The sequence below is a fragment of the Solanum verrucosum genome, unplaced genomic scaffold (genome assembly GCF_900185275.1).
Source record: "Solanum verrucosum unplaced genomic scaffold, falcon-dt-bn FXZP01000088.1, whole genome shotgun sequence".
Taxonomy (NCBI): domain Eukaryota; kingdom Viridiplantae; phylum Streptophyta; class Magnoliopsida; order Solanales; family Solanaceae; genus Solanum; species Solanum verrucosum.
This window is the reverse complement of record NW_026020077.1, coordinates 1,092,004-1,108,511: the sequence shown is the minus strand read 5'-3', so window position 1 is coordinate 1,108,511 and position 16,508 is coordinate 1,092,004. Positions and strand designations below refer to the sequence as shown.

Genomic DNA, 16,508 nt, shown 5'->3' with positions numbered 1-16,508 from the left:
AGAATTGTTTCGGCTTTGGTAGCTCATTATGATTTAGAGTTACATCAAATGGATGTGAAAGCTCTCTTTCTTAATGGAAACCTTAAGGAGGATGTTTATATGGACTAACCAGAGGGTTTCGAAATTAAAGGAAAATATCAAATGGTGTGTACGCTAAAGAAGTCAATAGATGGACTCAAACAAGCCTTACGATAATAGTATATAAAGCTTAATGATACCATATCATCTTTTGAATTTAAGGAGATTACCGTTGATCGGTGTATATACCAAAAGATCAGTGGGAGTAAGTTTATATTTTTAGTCATATATGTTGATGACATTTTAGTTGTTGCTAATGATTTAGGCATATTGTGTGAGACGAAAGACTTTCTCTCTATGAACTTTGAAATGAAAGATATGGGTGAGACATCCTATGCGATAGAGAATATTCTGTGATAGATTACAAGGATTATTGGTATTGTCTCAAAAGGCTATATCGAAAGAGTTCTAGAGAAATTTAACATGAGCAATTGTTCAACAAAAATAGTTCCTATTCAAAAAAATGGGACAAATTTAATCTCATGCAATGCCCAAAGAATGTTGTAGAACGAAAAAAAAATGAAATCAATTCATTCATCTTCTAATGTTGAAAGTTTGATGTATGTTCAAACTTGTACAAAACCGGATATTAATTTTGCGGTCGGAATGCTAGGAAGATATCAAAGTAATCCTAGAATGGATTAATGAAAGACTGCAAAGAAAGTTTATGGCATGTTATGAAGCCACAATTCATGCATTATGGCTGCGGAATTTCATTTCAGGACTTGGGGTTATCGACACCATTACCAAGCCGCTGAAAATTTATTGTGATAATGTGGCAACAGTATTCTTCTCCAAGAACGATAAGTACTCCAAATGTGCCAAATATATGGAATTAAAGTACTTTACTGTTAAGGAAGAAGTTCAGAAACAAAGAGAATTGATCTCATGATTGCAGATCCGTTAACAAAAGGCTTACAATCAAAGACATTTAAAGAACATGTTCAAATAATGGGTCTTGGTTGTACTTATTATTGATACATTTATGATATTTTTACACTCTGAGCTCATATTATGTGTTTCTGATATACATTAATGAACTTCTTGTTTCTCATAATGGTGTATACATTATTGTTTTGAGATATTACAATATAAGTCTCTATGAGACATTATTATGGACCATAATGTTATATGTTTTTATAGCTTATGAACCTAGTATGATAAGTTGCTAATGTAGTAGTATATGGAAGGAAGTATGTAGCTTAAAATTTATGTACAACCGCCATAACTCGCATTAGTAGTTTGTTATATTGTGGTATGTATGATGGACATTATAGAAGAGATTTATTATACGCGCAACTAATGTTTATGAAATATTAATATGGTCATTGGCCAAGTGGGAGAATGTAAGAATTATTATTAATTATTATTAATTATTTCTTACTTATAGCCCAAGTTTACTTGTAACCCAAGTAATATCATAAATAATATTTAATAAGGAATTAGATCTTGTCCGTACATTGGTTACTTGATGGACGTACCAAATTAAGTCATAACCTCTATAAATTGGTCCTCCCTCTACCCACTAGGGTTATCACATATTATCTACAATAATTTCATCGCTAACGGTTGTGGTAACATAAAGGTAGGGCAAGGAGGTAGAAACCAATTTACGACTAACGCTTCTGCTTCTCTCTATGATGATGTCTTCCGCATCAGGTATGTGCCCCTAACAATCTCTATGTAAGATTATCGTGTTCAAAATCCTGATATTATGTATTAAAGTATTTAATCTTACATGATCCACAAGTTCAACTTATCAAATAAAACTCTCGTAATAAAACATCTCATAGAAGTTCAACTTATCAAATAAAACTCTCGTAATAAAACATTTCATAGAAGTTCAACTTATCAAATAAAACTCTCGTAATAAAACATCATAGAAGTTCAACTTATCAAATAAAACTCTCGTAATAAAACATTTCATAGAAGTTCAACTTATCAAATAAAACTCTCGTAATAAAACATCTCATAGGCTAACAAGACGTACAAATATGAAAATATTGAACAAGATCTTTAGTTTATATATATTTATTTATTGAGTAAATAAATGTAAAAGCTCAAGTAGATAGTATAGGAAATGTCTGCAATTTATGTTCACCTTATTGAAAATAAAAGAAATGAATATAGAGTATGGTATAATGGTAAGTTACTTCATTTATATTTGAGTAAGATTAATCTTGACTAGAACTGAACACTGTCTATTTGTTCCTTGTGTTGTCAATTCAATTTATACCCAGTAAGGCAGTGAACAAATATTCTGTCTTATTCTAAATAATGTTTATAAAAATCCAATAATCAAATTTTTACGTCAGTATAAATCAGTGTCCAAAGGGATCATTTTTTTAATTTGTTAGTGAAATTAGGAAATAATACCAGAATAAATTGTGGATTTAATTTATTTTATGTATGACAGTACAGTTCTGATTTAGTAATTAGTAATTCTGGAATTATTTTTTATACCATAAACGTGATATTATTCCTAAACGTACTACACTATAGTGTAAATAGTAATTATTTTGGAATTATTAATCTTGGGATAAAATAAAACAATAACACATTTGTCCTTCTTCAAATACATATTTTGTATTAGTACATGTAAATTAGTTTAAAAGTTTGTCTATTACTTGATATTTATATAATATCATTTTTATTCATTTTAGTTCAATGAATCAAACATTTATCAAATAAAAATGTATTTATTAGCCAATTAATCTCATACTGTAATCTAGGCATTCTAATACTAGAATAACTTCTTCAAATATACCCTAAATGTAAGAAACTTTTACATTAATTATCAAACTACTTGTATTTATTGTATTTGTCGCTAATAATTTATTTTGTTTTAAAAATTACAGATTTAGTTTTAAAATTTTCACCTATAAATATATTAAGTAAAATTGATAATATAGATCATTATTTACACCAATAATGTATGCGATTTAATAACATAATGCATTTTCCTAACAAAGGTCCATGACCAATATAGATTATGGTGAGATGACAGAGATCATTCATCCAAAGTCCAAACCTTGAATAATAAGGCAGGTTAGGATTGTTGTCTTCAAAAATAAATTATGTAATGTTTATAAATTTAATTACATCTCAATATAAAAATTGGATGAAAATAATAATTTATTCATTTAAAAAAAATTGACATACTTTTCTTTTTAATCAGTTCTAAAACAATGATCTCTCTTGTTATTTTTGGCAATAAATCATTTTCAATTTTCCTTATTATATATTTAAGGTCACAATATTAAAAGATAATTTGATGAATTTTATATAGCTTTAATTTAAAATATTAAAATTAATTTTTTTTTCTTTATTGTGTTAAATTTCATATCAATCATTCTTTTAAAACGGAGAGAGTAAATAAATGAGTAAAAAATGAAAAAACAATGGTCCATGCTCTTGTCAAAATATCAGTCCATTGAACCCACCATTTTTGCTGGTAGAATCTGCCGTCCACGTGGTGCAATCGTTATAGAGAGTCTAACGGGATTCTCTAACCATTGGACCACGTGTTCTTCTTCTCGAACATTCTCCACTATACACCTCCCACAAGACTACCGTAATAGGCCTACGTGTACCTCTTTTGATACCATACTAAACACTCCCTGAATTCTCATTGGATAGTACAAAACCGGGCCCCATCCTAAACCCCTCAGCCCAATAGGTTCAGTCACATGGGGCTCACCTTAACATAGCGCCACGTTATAACATTAGCCAATCACCTCTCTGCGCTGTTTCACCTCTCTTCTCCCACGTGTTAATCAACCCCCTCACACGCGTCCTCCCTTCTCTCTTCCCACTTATAAATTCACCTCCCCTCCTTTTACTCCTCTCTTCATTCCTATCAATATCAAAAGTTTATTACTCTTACAACAGAAATAGAAATCTCATTTTCCTAAAACTCCATAAATGGATGGGAGGGGAGGGTGCTGTATTGCTAGGTACGCAGGAGGTGCGTACGATATGTCAAAAGTGGATAGGATAATGCTTAAATTCAGACCTATCGCACCTAAACCAGCAGTAGCCGGTAGTTCTGTTTCCGGCACTACTACTCCACCACAAAAGACTGAGGTTCCGGTTCGTACTGGACGGTGGAAGAGAAGGTATGTTAAGGAGAATAATAAAAATAGTAATAATAGCAAGAGATCTAATAGCGGGAGTAGTCCTAGTGGTAGGAAAAGGAAAGCTCCGTCGCCTGAAGAAAATGAATCCAGTGGGAAAACGGTGTCTGGTGGAGAAACGGTAGTAACTCTTCCGTTGTTATCGGAGAGCCCTGAAAGGAAGGATCGTTCGGTTGACGTAGTGAAAAAAAATGCTCCGATCTGGTTGAGTTTTGGTGGTAACCAAGAGAATAATAATGGTCAGTTGCAGGGGTGCGGAGGAGTGATGTTTCCTCAGCCAGTACAAGTAGTGGGGTCATGGGTAAAGGTGGAAAGCGTGACAGACGCGTGGGTGGAAGGGTATGGGCTAGGACGTACGGATGAGGAAAAACTGATAAATCTGGAGCGGGACAGCTGTCCAGGTTTTATATCAGACGGTTTAAACAGAGTAAGGTGGGCCAACAAGGCGTATAAGGCGATGGTGGGTGAAGGGGCAGGGGAAGTGGTGGTTTGGCTGGTGATGAAAGATGATGTACGGCTGCCGGATAACAAATCCACGGCGGCGTTCACTTGCCGGGTTCGGGTTGTCAGATGCGGGAAGGAGAAGAACTCATTGATTCTTCCGTGTGATGTGTGGAGAATGGACGGCGGAGGATTTGCATGGAGGTTGGATACAGAAGCAGCTCTTTCCTTGGGGCGGTACGTAATTAAAGTAATATCAACTCCACCTGAAGGGTAAAGGAGTAAATCTATATGCCGAACCACTAATAATACTTGCCACCTTGTGCTTGTCTACGTATAGAGAACATGCACACTTGCATGTGCTTTTATCAGAAGAAAAATTGTGAATATCTTTATGGGTTTAGAACTGTTCTTTTTTATTTTATTTTTCTTGGTTTCTTCGAGGTGGGGTTTGGTTGGCGGCGGATTTACTTATGCCTAGTTGTGTGGTTTATGGAGAGATCGATGTTTGTTAGGGATACTTGTTGAAATACAGTTACTACTTACTACTAGTAGTCGTAGTTGAACCATGGAAACAGATCATGATCTTGTAATCTGACTTTGGGCTTTTGTTTTCCTGTTTTCTAATTTAACATCTCACATATTTTGTTCAACTATTTCACACAATCAATTTATCATTCTCCTTTATTTCATATTTTTTCAACAAATTGTTTGTTCGAGTATTATTATTATTATACGTTTATATGATTTGGGCAATCCTCTTATAACTTTTTTACCATCTTCGCATCAAAGTTAATTTATAAAAATTAGCAACATTTGTATGAAGATAGACCAAAAACAGAACGAAAAAAGTAGTATATAATTAATTTGATAATGAAGATAGGTTGGAGGAGATTGGAGGGGAAAATGAACGTGGTTGTTCCTGTTAGGGGAATGTATGGCAATAATCCGGTGGTAATGAAATTTAATCCAGTTTAAAGTTGAGTGGAATCTGAGGTTATATTCTTGAGTTAAATAGTCTGTATTGACGAAGCCTAATTTGAAAGAATTTTAAACTAATCAGAGAAAATACATAATTACCCATTGAACTTGTACCTTTTTTGAAGTAGACATCGTATGCGGATTTTATTATCCACGAAACTATTTATATTCACAATAAATAAACCTTTTTCAGCCATTTTTATTGCAATTGTATTCTCACGAAAATTGAGCGGGTGAAGGAGTAGTATTACAGCCCCAAAACAGTGTTAAAATACCATGTGGCATTTTTAATTTGATTTTTCTAATTAATAATTTAGACCCATCTTTCCCACATCACCATTAATAGCCTTTTAAGAAGCCACCGAAAATTAAAAATCACCATTATATCTCAAATTTTGTATTTTAAAATGCGATAGGTGATGCTAATAGATAAAGAAGGTGATTTAAGGTGAAGATGATGATTTAAATTTTAATTTGATATAACTTCTAATTTTCATATTTGATTATTTGTCACGATGTAGTAGTGATTAAGTAGTGCAATGATGGAGTGTTGTCACTATGATTTGTGGTGGTGGAATTCAAAAAACAAATTTAAGAAATCAGAGGCTAAGTAGAAATTTAAAAGAGAAAAAATTCAAAAAAGAAAAGAAAAGGAAATAAAATAGAAAATTAAAGGCAAAAATGAAAAAAATTAAAAGTTAAATAGTGAATGACAGGTGGTAGATTAGGGTTGGTGCGTGATTTGCACCTGCCTTATTTCAACTGGAATGACCGAAAAATGAGGTATATATGCTACTTTAAAATAATTTCGTCGTGGGTAATAAAACTCGCACAAATTTTAGGTGTCTACTTCAAAAACTGGTATAAGTTCGATGGGATAGTTACGTATTTTCTCAACTAATAATTATACATCTCAAATCTAATTATGTGTATTATTAAGAGTGGATATATAGAGGGCATGGACTTCGAAAATGGAAGTATTGGAGTATCTATCTTTTCACCTGTTTTTTCTTTTGCAAAAACTAAACCCCCCCCCCCCCCCGGATGACCGTGGTCTGAAATTTTATCAAAATATACATATGTACTCTCCGAATATTGTTCGTTCTTAAATTAAATAAGATAGGTGAATGTATAAAACTATTTATTATTTCGGTAGTTTTAAATTATATCATAAGTTGAAATTAAAAAGGAAGGTGGTATTGTTCTCCTCATCAAAAGGAACGAGGTATGTTGGGTTTTATACTCTTTTGTGAATGGAATACGCTGCGTGATATTTCTTCAAACTATATAATTATATATTATTATTGAAATGAAACGTATCATCGGATTAATTTGTTTAGTTGTGATGTGTTGGAATCCTTAACAAGAGTCTTCAATTTGAGTCATGATCTCATGGATATGGTCGCTTATTTTTAAATAGATTCTACAATATGCGATCTAAATTTAGTATGATCTTTAATATAGCTAAAACGTTGGGTGAAAATCTAAATTTAGTTGAATCTTCAATATAGACTACGAATAGGGTGAAAAAGAAACAAAACTTGTTGCTAGATCATACTATATTTTAGATTCAAATTAAGGAAGAAACAAGTTTGTTAAATGTTTTAGTGGAATGGGGTGAAAAAAGAAACTTCTTCCTAGATCATACTAGAGGTTGGATATGCATATTTTAAATTCAAATTAAGGAAAAAACAAGTTTGTTGTTATATGTTTTCAAAAAGATGATGTAAAGCTTGCTGAGTCCGAAAGTCAAAATCATGTTCAAATTCTTATAAAAAGATGAACCATCTTCTTTTCCTCCGCGCGATACTCTTCCACGTCAACGTAACCTGTAAAAGAGGATGCTGGAGTTTGATGAGTATGATAACGTGTCGGATGAGAGAGCATTGCAATTAAGATTTTAGCAGGCGACGGCCTGAGGAAGAATTCATTTCACATTCCCCAAAAGTGGGTATGGGACTTTTTCCACTGAGCTCGCTCTCTGCTATGGCCCAATGGCATGTTGATAAAATCTGTCACGGCTCTGCTAGCTCTTGAAAAGACTTTTTATCTGCTTATTGACTAATATAATTTATCGTAAGAAAAATTGAAAGACGTAACAGTAGCGGATTCGAAAGTAGTATTGCTGATCATGCGACAGGTATATATATAATTAACCCCTTCATTTGCAAGTGTCGTTCACTGGGGACTACATTTTGCATGCATTGCATCTCTCTATATTATGTAATGCCAACTCGATAATCGATATATATATATGGCGCTCGTCATGTGTAAAACTGTGGGGTAACTACGTTGTATAGCCCAGATGGGATTTACCAATTGATTGGTGTTCAGGCGGCGATCTAGATACATCGCAAATCTCTTATTTCGACTACGTGTCGCCTTTCGAATTAAATATACTATGTAAATTCAGTAGATACCCCACTAATTTTAAGCGGATAATTAATCTTTCATTAACAAAACGGTGCGTATGTATGTGCCTTACAAAAGATCACTTGTACGGTACCATTTACGGTTTGATATCATGATTAGAGTGTATACTTTGATGATATCATTAGAGTGTATACTTTGATGGTATAAATAAAACGGTGTGTATGTACATCTTATTCGTATTTCTTAAAATATTAAAAAAAACAAAAATGAAACTTGGCTTTAAAAGGATTAGCTTAGTACTCGTTTACATTACCCCTCTAGATCTGTTGTCAATTCCTCTTTTACTTAAACTCGATCCAAACATATTTTATAACTGAATAAAAGAGGAATTGAGTTTTCTTTTGATCCGGTATGGATGGGTAAAAAGTAGGTAAGATCATTTTTTGGAAGTCATTCTATATATATATAAAACAGAAAAAAAGTATATTACTTTTTAATTGCAAAATAAAAGAGTCATATTTCCTATGTTCTTTACCCTAGTTTATGTGGACTTTTTTTCTTTTCAATCTATTTGAAAAGGTACAACTCGTATTAGTTATTTGTATTTAAATAAAAACATTAAATTTATCAATTTTATTTTGTTTTAAAGTTAAGTACTTTTTTTTATTTTTTGTGAGTGATCAAATAATTCGTATAAATTAAAGGAAAAATTGTATATAATAGCAAACTATTAATTCAAATTAAATGCTATAAATATAGTTTGATTTAATTGTAGCAAACTATTGCTATTTCACCTCTCTCCTGGTGAATCTCGCTCGCCACTCTTGTTCTCTCCCTCACCTCTCTCATTTTTATACAAACGCCAGTGTATAAAGTGCATTTGTGTTTGTATAAAGCGAGAGAAAATTATATATATACATATATTTTCGTTCCCCTCTCCCAGATCTCGCTCGCCACTCTCCGAGATCTCGCTCTCTCACTCGCCTCTCTCACTTTATACAAAAAACGCAAATTGTATAAAATGTGTTTGTGTTTGTATAAAGCGAGAGAAAATTGTATATATACATATATTTTCGTTCCCCTCTCCCAGATCTAGCTCGCCACTCTCCCAGATATCGCTCTCTCACTCGCCTTTCTCACTTTATACAAAAACGCAAATGTATAAAATGTGTGAAATTGTATATATACATTTCTTTTCGTTCCCCTCTCTCCCCTCTCCCAGATCTCGCTCGCTCACTTACCTCTCTCACTTTATACAATTGATATTTTTGTATATGTATACCAAAGCAGATTATACAACTGTTTCTTTTGTATATGCATAGCGAAATATACATATTTATGTTTGCTATGGAGCGCAATTATGCAAACTTTGTTATAGCATACAAATATGAATTTTGTGTTTGCTATATGTGAAAGTTGCTCTAAATTAAAATAGAAAAAGTAATATAGATCCTTCCAATCTTCTTGGATTTGATCATACTGGGTGTTTTTCTTCATTTTGGGCTGCGGAGAGTTGGCTGGCAAAGCCCTCTATCGTTATCCACTAACATTGATTCGCCTAGTCGACACCTGTAATCTTGAATTATTTGTGTCACCATGTATTATAATAAAAATTATATTTAGATTAATAAAAAAAATAGCGATAATAATATTAAGCAGTGATTTAATGTCATTATATTTAGAAATACTAATCAAACTCAGCGCAAACTAGTGACTATGAATATACATATTATATTAATGACACACCTTTTTTTTTTAAACCTGAGGATAACCCGCAGCCGCTACAATCTATGCCACAACCTCTGCCCTTTGGGTGAGCACTGGGTAAACTCCCCACTGTGTAATAGCATGCAAACCACACAGGGGATGTAAACTACACTAGGCATGGGCTTTTCGACTCAGAAGGCATTGAGGAAATCTAAAAATAATTTTTTTTAAAATGTAAAGCTACAACCAGTATGGGCTTGCAATTTGCAAATGTATGGGCTTTTCTATTTGTTCTTACGGACATGGGCTTTTCTATTTGTTCTCACGGACATGGGCTTTTCGATTCGATGTAGTACAGCTTGCTGCATTAGTCCAGAAACAAGGCCCAACCTTTCAGACCCTTGTTATTGTTCAAAGAGCAACTTTCACATATAACAAACACAAAATTCATATTTGTATGCTCTAGCAAAGTTTGCATAATTGCGCTCCATAGCAAACATATATATGTATAATTCGCTATACATATACAAAGAAAACAGTTGTATAATTCGCTATACATATACAAAGAAAACAGTTGTATAATTCGCTATACATATATAAAAGAAAGCAGTTGTATACAAAAGATCAATTTTATAATCTGTGTATGTATAAAACAAGAATGAGAGAAAGGCAAAAGAAAACTGGGCACGGAAATATTTGTATTGTATAATTATAAGTGTATAAGACGAAGATATATGTATTTGCATGAGTATATACAATTTTCTCTTGTTTTATACAAACAGAAGCACAATTTATACATTCGTTTCTGTTTGTATAAGCGAGAGAGGCGAGGGTGGCGAGCGAGATTTGGGAGAGTGATGAGCGAGATCTGGGAAAGGGGAGAGAGGGGAACGAAAATATATGTATATATACAATTTCCTCTCGCTTTATACAAACACAAACGCATTTTATACATTTGTGTTTGTATAAAAGCAAGAGAGGCGAGCGAGACTGCCACCAAACGAGAGTGGCGAGCGAGATTCCACCAGGGAGAGTGGCTAAAATAGCAATAGTTTGCTATAGGATACAATTAAATCAAAGTATATTTATAGCATTTAATTTTAATTAATAGTTTGTTATTATGTACAATTATCCCTTGTTCAAAGGGATTCTTAGTAAATGTAGCCAGAAAAATTAGAAAATTAGAAAAAAACCTATGTATATAGGGAAAATTACGCAGCAAATATATACTAGTTAATTAATTAACATAGTTATAGTTTGCCTTACAATTCGTGACATACTTTTAGCTATAATTACGCGGCTCAGCTTTTTAGTTTTGTATAATTTGCACGTTTGTATAATTCAGAATTCGTATAAGATAATTGTATTATTGTTGACATTTCTTATGTTTGTAATTGTATAAATTCGTTATTTCAAATTTATACAAAAATTACTGAATTGTACAAATGTACCTGTGAATTATACAAATCCGCGAATTATACAAACGAAACAACTTAAACTGTAGCTATGACCCGTAAATATGCAAACTATAGTTATGGACCATAATTAAGATTATTATAGTGACTATTTGCGAAAGTTCCCATATATATATAATGTGTAAATAGTATTTTTGGGTAACAATGTTAATATTACCATAGACAAACATAAACAATATGAGTAAAAGCTAGAGAGCACCTCGATATCTCCTTATAACAGGCTAGATGATCACAATCATTAAAAAGAAATCATAAAACTAATTACATGTGTAATCTATGCATTAAGGAGGATTTGATAGACTGATGTTACTATATAATAAATATATATGATACATAGTTGTATATTTCATATATATGTGTATATATACTACATATAACTATGTAATGGAACTGTATATACATAATTCATACAATATTTTATATTGTATTAGTCCATCTTCTTCAACGAAATAATCTTCTTCTTTTTTTCAATTCCGGCCAATTCATAACTACTTTAGATATGAGTGAGTTTCTCACAATATTTCAAAACTTTTAAGCCACTTTCCCTGCAATACGTATAGTTGAGTTTTTTTTAAATAAACAATGATTAAATTATTTTAAGTAAGAAATTTAATGGACATTTTATCTAATTACCCCTTATTCAAACCATTTAAGTAAACTCATGGGAGAAATTCTCAAGTATCCCTTTTCATACAAAATTAAGTTTTACGTATGATTTCAAAACTAAGCAATGTTTACCACTCCTTAATAAGGAATAAGTTTTTGAATAAGTTTTATCTAAAACATAGAAATACTTTGATATTGTGTGCTAGAGTTTGAAGTTTCATAAGTTTCATTACAAAGAAATGTGGTAATGTACATATATCTATAATTTCTAAATTCAAATTTTTAAAAGTTTCACTATAAAAAAATGTGATAATATACACTTTGAAGGGCGTAATACTATTAATAATTTTTAAATTTATTTGTAAATTTCAGCTAAATACTAAATTATGATATATTTCAATTTAACATTTAAATACATGATAAAATATTGTTATTGGGTACTTAATGCGCAAAATTGAAAAAGCTTCTTTGCATGTTCTAATACCCATTATGTAAAAAAATAACCAATTAAAAATATATCACATCTTTAAAGTATTCGCACTAGTTTTAAGAAATGGTAAAACTAAAAACATGTTTCAGTTAAGACGGATATGTATACGTAAAGAAAATATTTTACGTAGATAACTTATTATGTAATAGTTGTTTTAAGGATACATATATAATTATTAATATTTAAAAAATTTGAGTAAAAAATGTTTAATAGGAATAATTTATCATATATTCAAATGTTTAATTGCAACATATTACAATTAGGGTTTCTAAATAAAAATTACTAACAAATTTTAAGGGGTTAAATTCTTTATAGTACTCTCTTTATCCCAATCCATATAAAGGATTTTGACTAAGCACAAAATATAAAGATGATATAATTAGAAAATCAAAACTTATAATCTAATACTCCCTCCGTCCCATTTTATGTGAGGTAGTTTGACTCGGCACAGAATTTAAGAAAGAAATGAAGACTTTTAAAAACTTGTGGTCCAAAATGAATGATAGAAATTTGTGTGACTGTAAATCATTTTATTAAGGGTAAAATAGATATTTTATAGTTAAATTGTTCCTTAATATAAAAATGTGTCATTATTTTTTAGACTCACTAAAAGGAAAACAAGTCACATAAATTGGGACAGATGGAGTATAAGTTATACATATAACATAAGACGAGGAGCTTAAAGTGAAATTGTTATTTCATTAAATAGGGAAAGGAACAAGTATCTATATAGCACTAAATTATTCGATATACCGAACTTTGACTGAAATTGATGTAACAATTTCGAACTTTGGGCACGACCTATTACCCCCTGGACTATTTAATAGTGTATTTTAAAGAAGACATCAAAATATTGCATCATTATAAATAGTAATTGGTCCAGCTGGACACTTATATATTTTTAAATACACTATTAAATAGTGTAGGGGTAATAGGTCCTGCCCAAAATTTGGTATTGTTACAACAATTTCGATCAAAGTTCGAATATATTTCAGACTTTTTCCCCTAATAAATAAATAAATATATATATATATATATATATATATAAATGATGTATATTTATCCTAGTCGTTTAAGAAGAACAGAAAGTTTGGAGGGCCGACCCATCCTACGTAATTTTCCGTACACTTTGTTTGGGTGGTTGTTATCTATTGTTTCATAATGTATCATTGTATATTGTTTTAATGAATATCATATTTGTACGTTTCCGTCGTTATAAAATATCACATATTAACAATTTTTATAATAGAAACTATAAAAAAAAAGAGAAGAAGAAGTAAGGTATGAGGTAAAGGTACAATTAAAAAGTATGATAAAAGATAAAATAAAATTAGTAAATAATAAATAAAAATAAAATTAGAAAAAAAAACTTAAAATAACGATGTGACCATGAGTAGTATACAAAATGATAAATAAAAATAAAATTAGAAAAATAAAATAAAAAAATAACAATGTGACCGCAACAAATCGATTAATACACAAAATGATATTTTTCGTTATTATCTAATGTTAAAAAGTGTCCAATAAGGCAAGAACAAGTCGGTTGTAGTAAGAATTGGCGCACGTGGCTACCCACCTTGGACCCACTTGCCGCGTCACGAGATTGTACGGCGTTTACATACTCGCTGATATAAGACTACACGTCACTTGCTTATTCATTGTCTTCCGCTTACTTGGAATTTGTTTTATCATGATTAAATACTAGTAATATTTTTTTGATATCATATTATTTATTTATTTTATATCTATTTATTTAAGAATTATAAATAAAAAATAATAATTTTATTAGTTTACTTTGAAGATATTTTTTTGAATCATACAAATTTATTTACAATTTTTTGTTAGATATATATATTTTTATTAGCTGACAACTAAAGTTTGTTTTTTATAATACGTGAAATTTATGTTTTAAATTTGAGTTTATTTTTGAATAAATTTGTTAAACTATGTACTATTAATTTTTAATTTTAATTTTTTCACTATTTAAAAAATAAATAGTTCAATTTATTTATCATTTTTAATATATTATGAAAAGACAATTATTTGTACATATGTTTTTTAAAATTAATTATTTATCCGTTAAATCATTTTTCCAAGAACCAAATACTAAAAATAAATTAATAGGGATAGTGTAGTAAAAATAATCATATCAATGTATATTTTCTTAATAAATATGCCAAATCCAAATTTGCCAATTAAAAGTGATCAAATGGAGTATTAAATTGTTGAAATTCAAAGACCAATTTTTTTTTCCCTCGTCAAAAAAAGTCACACACATATGATTGAAATTTAAGGAATTCTTTAATTGCACTTGTATTTTAAAATGTTAAATAAATTACTAGATTTGTTGTTATTATGACAAATCAGTGTTTGAAGTTTGTTCTGTATGAGTTAAGACGCTATTTGTACGTGACTTATTTGAAATAGATTTAGATGTTGATTCGTGTGTGTTAAAATTTGAAGGAAAAAAAACTGACGAAAAATATTCAAACACATGGGTAAAATACTGATTATTTTTTACATGTACTTGAGTCGCACAAAACATATGAAAATTTTAGACATATATGATTGATTATTTAAGCTAATTCTTACATACAATTCATTCAAAAAATGTCTGAAATTAGCCTTTGCAAATTAAGTAAAACTTCAATAAAAAATTCTAAAAATTGTCATTATCGAGTTCACAACTTTAATAAAAGATATTCGAAATTAGTATTGATTAACTATATCAAACATCAAATTCTTTATAAAGCCATACTTTAGATAAAACACTTAAAGTTTGATATAATTTTTTTTTTTTATCCAATATGACTAAAATAACTTAAAAAAACGAATAAGCTTATAAAAAATTTAAAAGGCAAACGAAAGATAAATATTGATCACAAAATTGGATATTTGTGCGCTTAGTCTATTTAGTAACCCACATAAGCTCAACATAAATAAGATTCATCCGCTTAAATCAAAACCATTATACATTATTTGTCCATACTATTTTTTTTCCATGTTCACCTTTTGGGACGGAATGAACTGAAAATTAATAATGTCTTTCTATTCGAGGAATATTTTTTTGTTCTGAATCGATACAAACAAGCTATAATTAATTTTAGATTTAAATTTAATCTAATTTTTTTCATCCTTTAACAAATGTAAATTATTAATAATTCAACTCCAATAATTATCAAATAAATAAATTTAAATGATTCAGATTATTTACGAGTTGAGTTTGATATTCACATATTAGTAATATTTATTTAATCATAGATACATATTTACCACCACACAATTTAATTAAAAGGAGAGATATTTTAATTGTAAAGAAAAAATTATGGTCCAAGAAATGGTGATGAAAAATTTAAACCCAAAAATTATTATTTAGGACAATTATATAATGAAAATACTGAAAAGGACATAATCTTAAACCATTTTCAAAGAGCATTTATTTTTTTACCTTTTCCCATTTATTAAAATTATTATTATATTATATACTATTGCAAGTGCAACACATTTTCCACGGGAGCGCGTGACTTATATTCTTAATTAGTACTACTTAATTAATCAGTGCCGCGTAAGATTAAATAAATTAACCCAACTGGAAAACATAATTTTACAGATCTGAAAAGAGTGTCCAACAACAAATCAGAGCCGTCAGATCTGAATCTTACGGTCTGAAACACAGAAATTAGGAAAACCGTCAGATCAATTATGGACCTGCAATGTACGGTCAAGATTAGCGAATGAGCGGCGGGCTTGGCTGCAAAACAGCCTTTAAGTAGATGGTGGCAATCAAAAAGATAGAGACCCAACAAAGACAATATCGTAAGTATTCTCTTTCTCTCTCTTCATTTCATCTCTCTCTCTGTTTCTCTCTCTAGCTTTACCTCAAATGTTGTGTTTTCTTTTTTTTATATATAGTTTAATTATACCTCACTCTTTTTTTAGCGGTGAAGAGGGTTTTTTGTTCTAGGGTTTGGTTTTGTTCCTTGATTTGGGGTCGTGGGTATGACCCGAACCGATAAGATCTCAACCCTATTTGGTTTGGTTATCTGCTGTTGGGAGATCCAGGTTTCTATTTGAGTTCAACCATTGTAGGTTTTTAATTATAAAGGTAGGATCTTTTTTAGTTTTTAATTTTTTTAAATTTATCTAGGGTTTGTTTATGAAAGATAAGGGAAATTGATTTGAGGTTAGGGTTTGTATCTGAATGAGGAGAATTTGATTTGA

At 30.5% G+C, this 16,508-nt stretch overlaps 1 protein-coding gene across 1 annotated transcript; it reads left to right on the top strand.

Moving 5' to 3' along the window:
* Positions 1 to 3,963: 3,963 nt before the first annotated feature.
* Positions 3,964 to 4,932, top strand: LOC125824031 (uncharacterized). The gene has a single exon (XM_049503386.1). The coding sequence runs from the start codon at positions 4,003 to 4,005 to the stop codon at positions 4,930 to 4,932; it is 930 nt and encodes a 309-aa protein (XP_049359343.1). The 5' UTR covers positions 3,964 to 4,002.
* The last annotated feature ends 11,576 nt before the right edge of the window (positions 4,933 to 16,508 follow it).